The following is a 17398-nucleotide window of genomic DNA, read 5'->3' as shown; positions in this document are numbered from 1 at the left end:
TAACTCAAACTTATTCTTATCCAGATAAGACTCCCCCAGAGGCCACAATAAGGGTTCCACCTGATGGGATCCTGTTGTCCTTGGGAGGATCCAGGCAGCAGAGGGTCTGGGGGTCCCCCCTGAAGAAAGCACGCGTGACAGTGACCTTGCAAGGCACAGGTGTGTTTCCATTTCCAATGGGCTTGTCCCCGGCCTGGAGCACCTTCCACAGCAACGGTGGTACTCCCCCAACCCAGAAGATGCTGCCTGTCTGGCCTGTCTGACTCTTTACTTGTGACGCCCACCCCCCAGTACCCTACACACACCCAAAGTCCCCAGTAGAGCCTGCTAGACACCTAAAGACACATACTTGCCACAGTCCCAAGGGTGTAGGGGCAGAGACAGAAATACTCAGTTACAAAAGTAGTCCAAGAGTGTTCATGAGTAAGTGCACACACCTAGTGCCCAAGAAAACTCTTAGTGGGAGGCTATGTTCTGAGGTGGGGCGCTCTCAGGGATGGGGCTCACATCATTTGTTCCAGCCCTGCCAAGGCTACCACAGGTGGGAGGGAAGCAAAACTCAATAAATCTGGGGCCAGTGTTATGGCACGGGAGGTTAAGTCGCTGTGTGTCATGCTGGCAGTCACATGAGTGCCAGTTCTAGTCCTGGCTGCTCCACTTCTCAGCCAACTCCTTACTAATATACCTAGAAAGTGCCTGGGTGTCTGCCACCCACATTGGAGACCCTAATGGGGTTCCATACTCCTGGCTTTGGCCTGGCCCAGCCCTGGCTGATGTAACCATTTGGGAATTGAACCAGCAAATGGGAGATCTCCATTCTAAAATGAATTCAAGGAGCAGGTCAATTTCATTGATGTAAGAGGATATTGAAGCATACCCAGGGGTTCCTACCACTGGGAAAACAACCTCATGGATCCTAAAGTGACCACAGGACTGAGTCAACTCAACAGAGACATGCTTAGATCCCTCTGTCAACCTATATTTCAATGTCACAGGACAGTCCACCAGCTATGAGCTCTGGCCTGTTTGTCTCCCATGTATACTTGACGATATAATATATAGAGGCCACTGACGGCCAAAAATGCCCCCATGGATTCACTCAGTTTAGCAACTAGTTAGCTGGTGGGGCCAATCCCTGCCCTTCTCACAAACTTGACTCCCAGTGTCTCTTGTTAAGGTGGTTCCCAGGGACCCAGGCTCAGCTTGTCGATCACACCCCACCATGGACCCAAAGGTGCCTCTGAGGATTTGGCCAGACAGCTCTCTGGAACAACAAGGATGGCACCTGACATTGACACCTGCAGTTGGCTCATGGTCTGCTTAGCTGGACCTGGTCAGGCCTGATGCCCACGCAGGCCACTGCAGGGTGATGACCTGCAGACTGCTGACCCACTGCTGTGTGCTGCGCATGTCCAGGGCAGTCATCCCAACAGCAACATGGTCCTTCCTAGGAAATTTGCAGCCTGGCCAGCAGCAGGTGCTCCACCAGGCCTCCGTGCACTTGGTGATCTCACTGATGAATTACCCAAAAATCTATCAGAAGCTGTTCTCTTGGACCTTATTCCAGGGCTCAGCTATGGCTTGCTGGGAGAGCAACGTGGCTCCTCTCTCAATAAAACCAAAGAACAGAGGCTGTCACTGTGTGCAGAGAGCAAAGCTGCTGCCTGTGGAACCTCATGAAGGTGCTGGTTCAAATCCTAGCTGCTCCACTTCTGATTCAGCTTCCTGCTAATGTGCCTGGGAAAGCATGGCTCAAGGACTTGGGGCCCTGCAGTTACATGGGAGAACTGGAAGAAGCTCCTGGCTCCTGGCCTACCCAGCTCCAGCCATTGCAGCCATGTGGGGAGTAAACCAGTGAATGGAAGCTCTCTCCTTTTCTCTATGTGTGTCTCTGTCTTTCTCTCTCTGTAACTGCAGAGTTGGACTAGATAACTTAAGTACAGGATGCCTCTGGTCCCAGGGAATCCCCAGGGGCACAAATTCTCGTTCACAGAGCCCAGAGCATGACTCTGTATGGGGGGCTCTGCCCTGCCACTCTCCATGGTGTCCACAGACTCTCAGCTCAGCCAGGGTACTCTGCGCTTGGGGCTCCTTCTTGCTGAGTACTGTTATGGACTGGCTGGCCTCCCCCTTGCCCGGACTCACATGTCAACGCGAGTTGAATTCAACACCTGGCTGAACTTGGAGCCAGGACTCTCAGGTGCTAATGACAGTAAAGAGGGTAATGGGTTACATCTCCATAGGACTAGTAACTTGACAAGAATCTCTCTCTCTCTCTCCATTAAGGTCATGGTGAGAAGGCAGCTAGCTATCCACAAGCTGGGAAGAAGAGTCCTCAGCAGGATTCACATCAGCTAGTACCTTGAACTTGAGGATGGACTATGGGGCTATGAGAGAATAAATGCTGTTGTCCGCAGCCTCCCAGTCTATGGAATCTTGCTACCACGAGCTTGGTGGTCGGAGGAAGCCCCCTGCTACAGGAACCCAAGGGGCACCTTCCTGCAGCTCAGCCAGTAAACCTGACGTCATGCCTCTTACATCCTTATTCTCTGCTGGAAGAATGCACGCCATGCCTTTTTCCCCCAGAGGTCTTTTGGGAATTTGCAAAGTCCGAGAGTACACCTCACAGCCAAAGTCCTCAGCTTTCGCAACTTTGGCAATGACCAGGCAGAGCAAAACAGAGACCTGTGTGGATGGTTAGAAAAGAGCAGACTGGCAGCACAAACCCCAACAGATGACAAACACTCAGGAGGGATGCTGACGGGGGGAGAGGCTGCAGAGGCTCACAAGATTCTGCCTCCTGTTCTAAGACGTAAGGGATCTTTAAGTCATTCACGGGAATGCATATTACTTTTTAAAAATGCACGGATTTCAAGCATTTTTTGTCATCAAAATGAACTCATCTTTCAGCCCCATTTTCCCATGAGCTTTGTGAGGCCACCTCCTGAACCCCAAATAGACCCCAGCTCTAACAGGTTTTACCTAGCAATTCTGGGGTACAAGAAATGACACGTATGTTACCAAAGGTCTCAGGGGGTTTTGCCTCCCTAGAGTCAGGCAGGTGTGGTTAAGGGTCACTGTTGGTATTTCTGCAATGTAGTTCTTCTCAAGATCCACAGAACAGGCAGGGAGGAAAGCTTGCTCACACGTCCTCTCACCCAAGAGGACCGGCAGCCTGTGTCTCGTCTCTCTGTTCTTTGCAGGAAAGATGAACCAAGAAAGCTCGGCAACCATGGGAAATAACACCAGTCCCTCAGAAAAGAGGCACCATGTTTTGCTGACTCTGCAATTTCCTGACTCACTTGTCCTCAGAGCAGGTGGAATCCAAGCATCCTACAGCCTTTTCAAATTCTAGGCTGGGTAATGCACTCCTCTAGTTCCCATGTTTCAAAGAGGATGAATGCCCAGAGAACCTTTGTGGTAATTTAGGGGCATGCAAAGTAGATGGAAGATCTCTCTCCCTCTCTCTGTCTGTAACTCTGCTTTTCAAATACAGGCAATGATTTTGTTAAAAACAAGTTATGCCCCCATCATTATCTGAATGTCACAATGCAGTGGTATGTTCATTCAGCAGACTTTCAGGAGCCCAGTAGCTTGACGTACCCCGGATGTAAGCAAACGCTGCCAGAGAGTTGCTGACAATCACCCCATCCTTCCTTAGAATCTTCGACTCACTCGGGTTGAAGCTGACACCTGTTTCATAAAAAATGCAAGACCAGTCAGTCCCAGCACCTCAGGGCTCACCTGTCCTAAGCATCCCTGCGGCTCCCGACCCAGCCCTGTTTTGATCATTGAAAGTCACAGAAGTCAAACAGGATCACAAAAGATGAAGCCAGTGAGAGCACACAGAAGGCAGGCCCAGTAAATGTGAAATGATGAAAGAGACTAGGGAATCAAGCCAGTAAACACACAAGCAAGCATCAGCTTTCTCTGCCGCTGGGTTTCCCATCCTTGGGGCCAGCCAGGGATTGGAACATTCTGGGTCTGGAACCAAAGATGGGTAGATTTTCTTTCTTGACATCATTCCCTGAGCCATTAGGCATAGTGTTAACATAGTGCAAGGTATGTTGATCATCAGAGAGGAGCAAACCACAGGACACATGTGCAGAGATTGTATGCAAATGTGACACCATTTGATGCAAGCAACTGGAGCATATGAGGGTTTTGGTACAGAGGGAAAGGGATCCTGACACCACTTCCCAATCCCCCAGCACTGACAGGTGACTGTCCTTCTCTCTTAACACTTAAAGAAGTTACACCTAATAAATATCATAATAGTAACAGAAGACAAATTTCTTGCCACCCAAATCTTAACACCTCAGATGCTCTGCTGGGTTTCTGTAGTGTCTTCTGGAATCTCATGTGTCTGAGTTTCATCCCGGCACTGACAAGAAACCAGAATGTTTTAAGGAAGTGACAACAAGGAGTGGAGATGGCTGGGGCAGGGAGGCGGTAGGTCCAGCCCAGTTCCTGACGGCATCAGCTTGGCAGCAAGTTTATTCTATCATCCAGGAACCCCCAATTTACTGCTGAGCACACCTCTTGTTGAAAATGATTTTCCTCCAGAAAGTGAAAGGAAAATGGAGGGAAGGTTTAGATGGCTTTGAATTTAAAAACTCAAAATAAAACCAAAGGTTGGCCATCAATGGTAACTTTTAGGTACAGCACAGCCATGAGCAGAACAAGCGGCTCCGAGGCCCCTGCTGTCATTCGTGTGCCTTCTGCCCAGCGCCGGGCTGGGGTCCTGGTGGCTGGTGACCTGTCCTTAAAGACGAATGCTGAGGGAGGGGCATACACACCCCCACACTCACCATCTCTCTGCTTTGGAGAGGGTTTGAGGTTAGCAATTGCGGGATCAATCGCTGTGAGGATGTTCTTCGGAACTAAAAACCAAAAAGAAAGATTTTTAAACACTTGCTATCTTTAAAACCTGTATGCTTAGCATATTAGTTGAGTACCACGTAAATAGGGCTTAAAAAAATCTCTTTCAGGGGCTATGGTACAATGAGTAAAGCCGCCTCTTACAATAGTGGCATCCTATAAGGGTGCCAGTTCGAGTCCCAGCCACTCAGCTTCCAGCTCCCTAGTAAGGTGCGTGAGAAAGCAGAAGAGGACAGCCTAAGTGCTTGGGCCCTAAATACACAACAGAAATCATCCAGAAGCAGCTCCTGACCCCTGACTTTGGCCCAGCTGTGGCCATTGAGGCCATCTGGAGGAGTGAACCAGCAAAGAGTTCTTCGTCCCTCTTCCTTGCTCTAACTCAATAGTCAAATAATTTAAAAAAAAAAAAAGACCTTTTCAAAATTGTTATATTGTTACTCTTCCTGTTATATATGCACCCATATGCCCAGTGCCCCATGGTAACCAGGAGATCATCTAAGCTCATTTTGCCAGCATATGTAGAAGAGACACGCTAGAGGCCGTCCATGCATCCAACGGAACACCACTGAGTAACAAAAAAGACTCAGGGCTGATACATGTGGCCATGGTGGACCTCAGACCAGTATATACTACACACACACACAAACACACACAGTCCTCTGTTGCCTGAATCATTCTAGTGATAAAGAAACATCCAGAAAAGATGAATTTAGAGACAAAAAGGAGATGATTTGTTCATAGCATCAGAGTAGAAAACGGAAGTGTTTGTAACTGGAGGCAAGGAGCCTCTTGGGGCTGTGGAAGGGTTTCAAAGGCAGAGTGTAGTGATATTTGTAGAATTCAAAGTCTACTGTTATTGTTCTTTAATATGTGTAAATATATATATATATATGATTTATTTATTTTTATTGTAAAGGCAAATTTACACAGAGAAGGAGAGACAGAGAGAAAGATCTTCCATCCACCCATTCACTCTCCAAATGGCTGCAATGGCCAGAGCTGAGCTCATCTGAAGCCAGGAGCCAGGAGCTTCTTCCAGGTCTCTCATGTGGGGTCCCAAGGCTTTGGGCCATCCTTGACTGCCTCCTAGGCCACAAGCAGGGAGCTGGATGGGCAGTGAAGCAGCTGGGACACAAGCCAGAGCCCATATGGGATCTTGGCGCATACAAGGCAAGGACTTTAGTCACTAGGCTGCAGTGACAGAGCCCTAATTCTCCTGTGAACCACTGAAACACACTCTTAGTATGTGTGTATTTTAAGGCACATAACTAACATGTAACTGGCAGCATGAACTCCTCTATGAGGTAGCAAAGCCAATGACCATGGCCAGTTCCTGACCACTCTCCCCATCTCCCCCCAACCTTTACTCCAGCTCTCTGTGTCTTCACTTCCAGACTCATCTGGAATGACATGTTTATATCCATGCTAGAGTGAATGTAAGAAAGAAGCAAAGCACCATGGGTAGACAGATGCAGGATGGCCTCAGGGATCGGCATCATGCCATAGGAGGCAGCAGTAGCTGCAACAGGTAGTCCAGAGAGAGATGGGATGTTGGATAGGAGAGAAGGGGAGTCAGACATCCCCACGGCAGAAAACTGCTCATGTGTTTGTTCCCGACATCTGGGAGAAGAGGCAACAGGGAATAGAAGCAAAGCCAAGGTAAATTGTGCCAGGCCGACCATACCACTGCTTTAGAAGAGAACCGGAAGGACTTTTCCAACTACAAGAAAAACCTCACTTCCTTTTCCAGGACGTGCTCAGTGAAGTTCTCCTGGGAATGGTCCCAGGAGCTGCAGCATTTCCCTGGAGCTTAATGCTCAACATCAGGAAGGGTCACCTTTGTGGAGGCATCATGAAGATATGCAGGTGTCAAAATGAAAAATGAGTATACAAGACTGGTCTCTCTCTCTCTCTCCCTCCCTCCTTCCTTCTCCTTCTTTCAATGTCACTCTGCCTTTAAACTTAATAAATAGGTTTTAAAGGCAGGATGGCAGACTGGAAGTTCACGCCACACAACCATGACTATCCTCTCACGTTTTGCAGCTTGAGGAAGTGCAATCCAAGCAAAGCAGGTGTTTTGCTTTCTGATCTAGAGACACTGGGCTGGGGGAGAAAGACATACTGTTGGGTTTGGGGGTTTTCATTGTTTGAGGGCGAGACTTTTATTTTAAAAGTTTTTCTTTGACAGGCAGATTTACAGAGACAGAGAGAAAAACCTTCAATCCACTGGTTCACTTCCCAAATGGCCAGAGCTGAGCTGATCCCGAGCCAGGAGCTTCTTCCAGGTCTCCCATGGGGGTGCAGGGTCCCAAGGACTTGGCCCATCTCCTCTGCTTTTCCAGGCTATAGGCAGGGAGCTAGATCTAAAGTGGAGCCACCAGGACTTGAACCAGTGCTGATATGGGATGCTGATGCTGTAGGTGGGTGTCTAGCTTGCTGAGTCACTGTGCCAGCCCCCAGGTTGAGCATTTGAGGCACAGTGACTCAAGGCTGTGGGGGAGTGGCCTGAGTAGTGGCTGGCACTTCTGGGTGGTTTAATGGGAGCCACACAACACTCATTGCACCTGTGTAATCAACTGCTGGCACTTCCCACACTCTCCAAAATGACAACTCCTATTTCCAGTGACATCATTCTTTTCCCCCCCTCATTAGGATGTTTTCTCCCTGGCTCCACCTGCTGTCAATGTGATGACTAAGAGTGCTGGTACCACTCACTGGATATCCTAAACAATACTATCACTTATCTGATGCGAATAAAGGATAGGGGTGGCGTTCTTGGGGGTCTCCTGATGACTCATCAGAATGCCAGGAGCTGCTGGGGGCTTTTTCCACATGAATTCCTTTTGTGGAAAGGACCACCGCCAGCCGCTCAGGGGTAAGGGTTGTGGGTGGGAGGAGGGTGGACATGGGGGCTGGCTCTTACCACAAGCGTAGGTAACAGTGAGGTATTTTTTCACTCCTGGCAGACAGGGGCTTCCGAAATGGTGGTTGTTGACCAGGATTTTGCATCTCTGCTTCCCGTAGCACCTTCTGGATAATACGTGTAAAGCTGAGTAAGACAAGCAGTCTGGAAGGCAGGAGACACCAACAAGAGGCCGGCGTTACCATCCGCACCTGTGCACACGCTGCGTCCGCCCTGCACACCATGAGGCTTCCAGGACTCTCGGCACCTAAATGCATGGCGGGATTGCCAGTCACTCCTCTGCTCTCTGTCCGCCATGAGCATGGGAGGAGCTGGAGCTGGCTTTACTGCTGTGCTTGGTGGAATGCTCTGTGGAAGTCACCTTGAACTTGGAAGATTGTTCAGCAAGGGATCCTGCGTTTGCACATTTCCCTGAGCCCTGCAACTTTTCTCACTGATCCTACATCCAGAACGCGCAAAAGGTGAAGAGCCTCAAAGGACCCTTACCACTCTCACGAGTATTTTATTTGGGAATCTGCCACACGTGAGTACAAGCTTCCACGAGGGACTATTTCTGTCTCTCTCATCAACTAATTCCCACGGCCTGGCCACGGTGGAAGCCCCAGCAATAGGCAATGAATGAATGACTGGAAGGAGTTAACGAGCATGAGGGTGTGTTTTTCCACAGCCTGACGCAATGCTGTCAGAATTAGTAAGCAGTATTTAAAGCATCTACTTCTATGGTATGATAGAATGATCGTTCTATGAATGATCTCCCAGAAGTTCATGTGGTGGAAACTGAGTTTCCAAGTTCACAAGTCAGTGGTATTGTGAGGTGGAAGCCTTGGTAGATAATAGGATTAAATGGGGTCTTGAGGGGTGGGGGATCCTGTGGTGGTGTTAGTGGCTTCATAAGTTAAGGTGGAAAGAGCCATCTGATGCACCTGCTCTGTCTTGTCAGGTGATGCTGCCACCAAGTTATAATGCTACAAAGAGCACCCACACCCCTTGCCAGCTCTGGTCAGCTTCCAGGGCCACGCACTTGGGCTCCCAGGCCCCAAACTGTGAACCATACATTTCTGTCCTTCATAAACAACCTAGTTGTCAGCTCTTTGGTCCTAGCAACAGAAAACAGGAAGAAAGAGGCCACCTTGTACTACATGTGTGCGGGGTAGCTGCAGAGGCAGAACTGGTGTGTGGAAAATAAGGAACGAGTGATAGCAGGGAGTGGTCCAGACGAAAGGTGCTGGGGTCTGAACACAGACTTGGTTGTGAAAGAAAAGGCATGAGTTGGGTCACAGCACGCAGGAGGGAGAGGAATGGCTGAACACTGAGGCAAGTGGGCCAGGAGCACGCGAAGGGCTGGAGTGAGAGCTGCGTGAGCTAGGGGGCAGCCAGGCCAGCTGCAGCGAGGGAGAGGGAAGACCAAGGCTGGGGCTGCCTTCCAATGCTGAGCTAATGCATTTGCACTTCATTCTGCAAGCAAAACAGGAGCTTAAAGAAAGGACAGGGACAGGATGTCCTGAGAACAAGAGACAAAGACAGCGAGTGTACGGAAGTGCTGCGGCATATCAGACTAAACCTCTGCTTCAATGCTGGCATTCCATATGAGCACTGGTTCAGGTCCCGACTGCTCCATGTCCAATCCAGCTTCCTGTTAATGTCCTAGGAAAGCAGTGGAAGATGCCCAAGTGTTTGTGCCCCTGCCACCCACGTGCACGAACTGGAAGAAGCTTCTGCCTTTGGCCTGGCTTGGCACTGGCTGATGCAGCCAGTTGGTGAGTGAACCAGCAGGTGAATGATCTCTGTCTCTCTGTAAGTCTGACTTTCAAATAAATATTTTATCTAAATGCAATTTTTCAAGTGATTTACAAATTCTAGGAGAGCTTGAAGGATAGAGCTGGGAGTGGAGAAGGAGGCAGATGGTGAGTAACTTGGTGGCTTGGTGATGGGATAAGAGCTATGGGTGTTATACACTATTAGCACTAGTATGCTGTTAGCTTCAATGTTCCCAGGGACACGATAGGTAGCTTCTAACACATGCGCTCACACATCACACACACCCCTCAGCTTTGTGGGTGAGGGAGCAGACCCAGCATGTTCTAGAACCTCACAACATTTGGAGTGAGGTCCCCAAGTGTGTAGATGGCAGCAGAGTGGGCCCCTGGAGGGGCTGGGGGGACTGTGTGGGAGGCTTCGCCCTTTAGCTGCAGGCCTGGGCCAGGGCAGGGCTGTTGCTGACTGTGGGCAGGGCGGCAGGGCTAGTCAGTGTGAGGCAGCCACTCATACAACATCAAGCGCTGTGTGCCCTGGAGATGGGGCAGGGCAGGGGGCATCTTAGAGAGCAGTGAGATTCGGGGGCGCCCTGGGCTAGCTCCCTCCCAGTGCACTGGGCGTGGGTCCCAGTCAGAGGAAGTCCTGTGTAGGTCTCTCCACTCCCTACAGAGGACAACAGCCAAAGCTTTGTACTTCCCATGTTCCAGAATCTTCCAGTCTTCCCTTCAAAGTCAGGCTTCCAGAAAGGTGCCCCCCCCGACCACTACCCCAGCTTCTGCTGCTGCTCCCACCTCCATTCCTGCTGCAGGCTCCCCCACATCCTGGAATGGGTCGCTTCCTGAGGACTGCAGGCACCTGTCACAGTCTATGCTATGCCACGGAGGGTAGCCTGTCCCATCTCTTCCCATGCTGGGCATTTCTGGAGGTCTGAACACTCCCACAGGGGGGTCCCTCATCAACCTTGACTCCCTGGTGCCTCCTACTGGGGAGCCACAATCTTTCCCTCATGTTGTGGCTGCTGAACCAAGCCCACCACCAAACTATAGCCGTGGCTGTCTATCCAGGAACCTCCAGCCCTCACGTCCCCCCAGTACTTGCATGTCCTTTGCCTGCTCTCCTCCTCCTACCCCCTTCCACACGCCCTCCTGTCTGGTGGGTCCTGGCAGGCTGAGGAGCCAGATGGAGGAAATTCTTAAGGGCAAGAAGAGCCATTGGACTTGAAGAGGAAAGATGGAAAGTGAAAATCAAGGGCATTCCTTGTGCTGCCACTAGGCACCCAGGAGTAGAGGGCTGAAGGCAGGGGTAGGTGTGCGACAGGTGGGACTGCTGCGTTCAGCATGGGCCATGGGAGAGCACGGGCGGGGCTCTAGAAAGATCTGGAAAGGAGGGAGTGTGCCCAATCATGTTTGTGGAGTTAAACAAACAAACAAAAATCACCAAGGAAGGGAATTTCTGTGGTTTGGCAGGAGCTCACCCCTCCCTGTGGGCGAGGGAGAATGCAGCGGGTCTGGAAGTGGCAGGGACTCAAGCTTCCTGCAGTGGGGTCAGCTGCTGGGGCACAGAGCGTGTGTGAGCTGGGGGGCAGGGTGAAGGGGGTGACGAGCCCGGAGGATGCGCTCTGGGTCTTAGGGAAGCCAGGTGCCCGTGCGAGAGACTGACTGGGGCTGAAAACACACATGGTTACACCTGCTCAGAGTGATGGTGAGAGGGGGTTGTGGCACCTCCACAGCCCAGGCCACCTCTGTGGCTGACACAAGGAGATGTGAATGGGCCAGCCCACAGACATCCTCAGAAATCAAGGGTTCCTTTCCCAAGAAGATGAATATGTATTCATATTTTACAATTCAGACCAAAATTGTGTGTGTGGGGGGGGGGGACCTCTAGTAAATCCCACTACAAAAACCTCAAAATTAAAATAATTTTTTAATCTTTTTAAAAAATTATATTTTGACAATCTTTACATAGTTAATTAGGGTAAAAAGGTTCAAGGGCTACAGGAAAGTGGGAAAGACTATTATTTTTTCATATTGTTTCCTACATGTCAAATTAAAATAATTTTTAAAAGCTTGTTCACCTTGATAAAACATCTAGTCACTTTCCTGTGTTTAAGCATCCTTCTCCCTCTGTAAAATGGTACACAGATAACATCATCATCTACCTCTCTCCATCCCAGTAATTCACTGATTTGCAAGTGGTTTACACATAAGCATTATTCTGAAGAGTGTACAGCTGCGGACTGACTCTCCTTGCTGGTTCTCCCTGTTGATGGACACTTGATGGTTTTCCATTTTTGAACGCTGCAGATAAGCAATGCTGTGTGGGACAGCCCCGGGCTACAGAGGCACACGTGACTGTGATGGGTTCCATGGAAATCCCCAAAAGCAGAGTGCTTTCTCAGGGGGCTTTCAAAATGCTGAGAAGGCTTGATACAAACTTGCCAAACTGTTCAGGAGAGTTCTGCCAATGCTGGAACTGCAGCAGAGTGGCCTAGAAGTTATATTTTCTTTTTTTATTTGAAAGGCAGAGTTACTCCTTAAATGGCTGCAATGGCCAGTATCACTTCTTGGCCATTTGGCTAAGAGTAAGTGCAGAACAGGATTGGAATGGGACCAGTCCAAAACCACAAGTCAGTAGCTTCCTCTGAGTCTCCTGTGTAGGTACAGGGGCCCAAACACTTGGGCCATCCTCCTCTATTCTCCCAGGCACATTAGCTGGGAGCTGCGTGGGAAGTGGAGCAGTCAGGACTTGAACTGGTGCCCATATGGAACACTGGTATTGCAGGTGGAGGCTAAGCTTGCTACGCAGAATTGCCAGCCCCAAAACCTGTTTTCTTAGAGTCTGATTGCATTCTTTAAGGCTCAGGAAAGATGGAAACAGAAAACCATTGCCACTTGTAAGACCACAATGCTCCGGGGCTGAGGAAGCATGGTAGCCAGTGATGATGCAGAGTGCTTGCCCATCTCAGCCACCCTGGGGCAGGAAAGTCACCTTAGTGAGAGTGAAACAGCCCAGACAAGTAAAGGACGGGGTCATTGGGGTCTGACGCAGGTCTGACCACAACTTTGTTGACCTTGAGCTCTCCGCCAACTGCACTATCTTGCTTTTTGTTTTTTTTTAAAGCAGTTATTTCCTTCCCAGGTTCATTCTGCCTGCATCCTCCTTCCCTTTATACCAAATTCCCCTCCACCCCCAATACATGTCATAGCAAGGAATTCAACCCGTCCAAGTCTAAGCTCTTGGCCATTGTCAGCCACTGAAATCACAGCTAATCACCCCTTATGGCCTGTGTTTATGTAGATAATTGGGCTGCTGCTCTTAAGTGGCCCCAGTCTCGGCAGTGCAGACCCCTAAGGCACCTTGATCTTTTTGGCTAAAGTACCCAGGCCTGCCTGTACTTGGCCCTGGGCCAGCCATGGGCCAGCCTTTGAGGCACCTCATGTGATTTTCTCATTCGCTTATGAAGGAAACAGCAAACTCCCTGGAACCCACCCAGAAATTGTAACTGCAACAGGAACTGGTGGACGCCCAGCCAGAGGAACCTTCTAAAGCTGGTGTGCTCAGCTCCAGGTCCCAAGAAAGCCTTTCAGCTCATGTCCATCGGGAACCCAGATGAGGCCCATCATGGGCACATGAGCCCTTTGCATTCTCTGTGTCTGGCTATGGGTTGTGTTCTGATGGCTCCGACTGCTTGCAGCCTGTACCTGAGAAACGCCTTTCTTTGGCTCAGCAGCCCTCGATATTAGCCTTGGGTAAATCTAGGAAGCAGCGGGAGGGGAAAATGGCCCTTTCTGACCTTCTTGCTCATTCACCTGTCTGTTTCTTCCCTAGTAGCCTGAGACTGTGGCCATCTGTCCTTGCATTGGGCTGCTGGGGCTGCTGTAACATGTACCCCACCCCAGGTGGCTTCAACAGCAGCAACGCATTTTCTTAGACACTTCTGGAAGCTGCAAGTCCAAGTTCAAAGTGTTGGCAGGGCTGGTTCTTCTGAGGTCTCTCACTTCTCTCTGCTTAGTTTGTACATGGCCACCTTCTTACATCTTTGCAGGGTCTCTCTTCCTCTTCCTCTTCCTCTCTCATTCTCATCCTCTTTCCCTTTCTCATTCTACCCCTCTCTCCCATTTATCTAACCCAAAGTTAGGAGTTTTCTCTGGGTCTTCCACATGAGTGCAGTTCCCAAAGCTTTGGGCTATACTCCACTGCTTTCCCAGGCCACTAGCAGGGAACTAGAGAGGAAGTGGAGCATCTAGGACTTGAACCAGTGCTCATATAGGATGCCAGCACTACAGGCAGAGGTCTGTCCTACTATGCCATGGTGCCGGTCCCTCATCTTCTCTTCTTACAAGAACATCCATCATATTGGACTAGAACCTACTCCTATGAACTCAGTTACACTGAATTACTTTTCTACAGTTTTTACAAACCCTGTCTTCCATCAAAGCCACATTCTGAGCTACTGGATGGAGGTAAGAACTTCACCATAGAAGCTTGGGGATATGAGTGACTTGTAATAGCCTTCAAGGTGGCCCCAAAGAGCCTCACTTTCTGGGCTTCATGCGTTTATATAGCCTCCATAGTGAGCAGAGCTAATCTATGTTACCCACGGGGGGCATGGTGAAGGTCTCTGAGTACACAGTTTTCACCCAATATTCCCCATCAGTCTCTGGAAAGAACCAGTTATCAGGCCTTGAGCACCTGGGGAAGAGCCAGCTGGGGGAAGAACAGAACTTCCTGCCAATACCAGCACCAAATCATGAGCCCATGAGTTGGCCCGCTGGGAGAACCAGCCCCCCACTGACAGCAGCCCCAGCCAACACCTGTGGCCCCAAGCAGGAGACCCTGTGAGACCACCCCTGCCCTGAGCAGAATCTGCCAGGTTCATCCAGTGTTGAATCCCCCATCCCACAGAAACATGAGACAAGACAGACTTGGCCTCAAGCTGTTCCATTTGGGAGCCTGTTGCCACACAGCCACAAAAGATGAACATCAACTAAGCACCTGGAAGCAGGTGGCTGGGTTACATCAATGAAAACAACCCTCCAAAACAGAGGGAATGGCCGTGGGACTGGGCACTGGGCATTGGCAAGCACTTGAGGGGAGAGCTATGAAAAGCCTGAGGGTCCCATGTTGGCAAACTTTCTACCCTGAAGCCGAGATGTCTACAGTGCAGAACTCGCAAAGGTCTTCCTGGCCACTGACATGAGCCGTGAGCAGCTGTCTTTCTGCCCCATTGTGCCATGCAGTGGGTGTGAGGAAGATGAGGGTGTGATGTGAGACCCATGCAGGTCTCCGCTGCACCTGCTTCCTCATGGCTGGGCCTGGCCTGAGATATTGCAGGTGGAACATGGTGGGGTATGGGATGCAGAATGCAATGACGTGGGCCTCTTCCTATGGACTCAGCACCCAGGGGCTATGTAGAGGCAGGTGGAAGTGCTCTCCTGCCCTGAGGCAGGTAGGGACAGGTGGCCCTGAGAGTGCTTCTGGGGTCCAACGGTGTCACATCTATTACTCAGGCGAAGGCACATAAGTCCCCCTCAACACACACACCCTGAACCCATCGGGTGACTTACTCCCCGTATGACAGAGAAGCAAAGAAGGGAGCAGCCCCCTGCATATCAAACCCAAACTACAAGTTCAATGGAAAAAAAAAATACAGTCATTCCCTCTCACTCAGTTTTGCTTTCCCCTGCTTCAGTTACTCATGATCCGTCATGGAAAGATGTAACATGGATAATTCTCGAAATAAGTAACTCTGAGAGTTGTGCACTCTCGGAGAAGGGTGCTCTCATCACATGCTGTCCCTCTCCCTCCCACTGGACAGGGGAATGTTCCTTCGTGTTGCAGCCCCAGGGTGCTTGTGCTCCAGCTACCTCACATAGCAGTCCAACGATGCATCACAGGGCCTACCTGCTTCACATCATCCTGCAGGCACTGGGTCATCTCACCAGGTCACAGTACAGTGAGTTGGCTTTGAGAGTGAGACCACATTCACAAACTTTTACTATAGTCTATTGTTATATTTGGCCCTATTTTGTTGTTGGTTGTGATTTGATAATCTCTTACTGTGCCTAACCTATACATTAAATTTTATCATAGGCATGATTGTATAGGAATAAAGACGTATTATACAAAGGGGACCTCATAAAGCTCATGGAAAGTGGAACTAAAAGATAGCATGGGGGCCAGCATTGCAGCTTAGTGGGGTTAAGTCGCCACCTGCCTGTGACACTGGCAACCACTAGGGATGCAGTTTGAGTCTCAGCTGCTCCACTTCTGATTCAGGTCCCTGCTGGAAAAACAGTGGAATGGTAGAGTGTTTGGGCCTTGCTGTCTGCAAGAAAACCCCAAATGAAGATTCTGGCTTCTGCCTGGCCACAGTGACCAACTGGGGGATGAACCCGTGAATGAAAAATCCTCCTTCTCTCTCTCTTTCTCTCTCTCTTCTCCCCTTCTATCTCTCCCTCTTTCTCTACAACTAGACCTTTCAAATAAATACATCTTTAAAAACCATGCAAAGTTGTCATCAGTTGTTTGAACTCTCTTCCTCTAGGGCTCCGGCTTTCCTGGGAGCCCCGGATGCAGCCACTACAGAGACAGTCTTGGGCTGCAGGAGGAGAATCCCGACAGCAGGAAGAGCTTGCAAAGAGCTACTGGCTCTACTCTGCTGTGCTCATCACATTTAGTAAAATTAAGCAAATAGAGATCCCAAGAGTAAACGGCTAGAGAGAGAATGAGAGCTACCAGAACAGGAACCAGAACCAAGGCAAGATCACCGCAGACATCATTAAAGAACCACATTAAGGCTCCTGAATTGGAAACATTCTGAAAATCTGTACCAGAACTGCCAGGGTCGTTTGGGCTATCTCCTGCTGCACCACCGTTTACACAGATAACCCGGTACAGAAAGCTTTTTGGAAAGCATTCTGATGATGCATACGAAAAACCATAAACATCCCTGTGCCTTCTCTTGATGTGAAACTTCTGGGAATTGATCCCAGGGAAAACAATCCCAAAGAAAGCACAGGCTACAAGCACAAGCTTGTGTTAGTTACACTAATTGGAAACTGGAAACCACAACAAAATCGAGCCGTTAGGGAACAGGTGTGTAAGTTGGGAGACCTATCCCTTTAACGAGGTGTCAAGAAGTGATGGACACTGGTGGGATCCGACTGACCAGCTGCGGAACACCCCTGCTATAAATCTGCAGATAGCGATGTGCTTGCATTTGAATTGCCATTATGTACAACCATTCTCAACCTACACCCAAACCTGGATGCAATGCAGAAAAATCACTATCTTCTCCTTTGCTGGGTAAACTTTGGGGTTATTCTCACGTGTGTGTGCAGAGCCATCACAACAATGATAATGATGAAGAAGAAGATGACGGTGGTGGTATTTTAGTGGTAGCATCTGAATGACAAAGCCATGCTCAGCTGCTGTGCAAACTGTAGGGGTCCCTAAACATTTAAAGATTCAGCAAGATCTTCAGCGATGCTTCCACACAGCCGGAAGCGTGTGAGGGTTGGCTGTGTCACATGAATCCCATGCCGCCCGCAATGAGAAGTTCCAGGGTTCCCACTGCTGTGCACCCTTCCAAGCCACCCTCCACAGCTACCCTACCAGACTCATGCCAGCTTAACTCTCTGGTTAAGAGTTAATAGATCTTGTCTGTCTTCCAAGCACTGTGGCTGGGCTGCCGGGATGCCTGGTAACACACACTGCCAGTGTGGCCCGGATGTGGCCTGGAGGCATGTTTTGTTTGGCTCACATAGTGTTTTAGAAGTTGGAACAGTTCACTTAGAAAAAATGAAACTAAACATTTCCAGCATGTCATGGGAGACT

At 49.7% G+C, this 17398-nt stretch overlaps 1 protein-coding gene across 6 annotated transcripts in view; it reads right to left on the bottom strand.

Moving 5' to 3' along the window:
* The window catches only part of EVA1C (eva-1 homolog C), a 65854-nt gene that overhangs the window by 1112 nt on the left and 47344 nt on the right, over positions 1 to 17398 (bottom strand). For 2 of the 6 annotated variants that reach the window (XM_040980892.1, XM_040980896.1), the window contains 3 exons: positions 7805 to 7948; positions 4800 to 4883; positions 3604 to 3693 (listed from right to left, as the gene is read on the bottom strand). In XM_040980892.1, coding sequence (XP_040836826.1) covers positions 3604 to 3693; positions 4800 to 4883; positions 7805 to 7948 — 318 coding nt within the window. The remainder of the gene's footprint in view (positions 1 to 3603; positions 3694 to 4799; positions 4884 to 7804; positions 7949 to 17398) is intronic. The other 4 variants (XM_040980893.1, XM_040980897.1, XM_040980891.1 and 1 more) reach the window with 3 other exon arrangements.

This window comes from Ochotona curzoniae, unplaced genomic scaffold (assembly GCF_017591425.1).
Source record: "Ochotona curzoniae isolate NIBS_2020 unplaced genomic scaffold, NIBS_Ocur_1.0 contig_3498, whole genome shotgun sequence".
Classification (NCBI taxonomy): domain Eukaryota; kingdom Metazoa; phylum Chordata; class Mammalia; order Lagomorpha; family Ochotonidae; genus Ochotona; species Ochotona curzoniae.
This window is presented reverse-complemented; position numbering and strand designations above follow the sequence as displayed.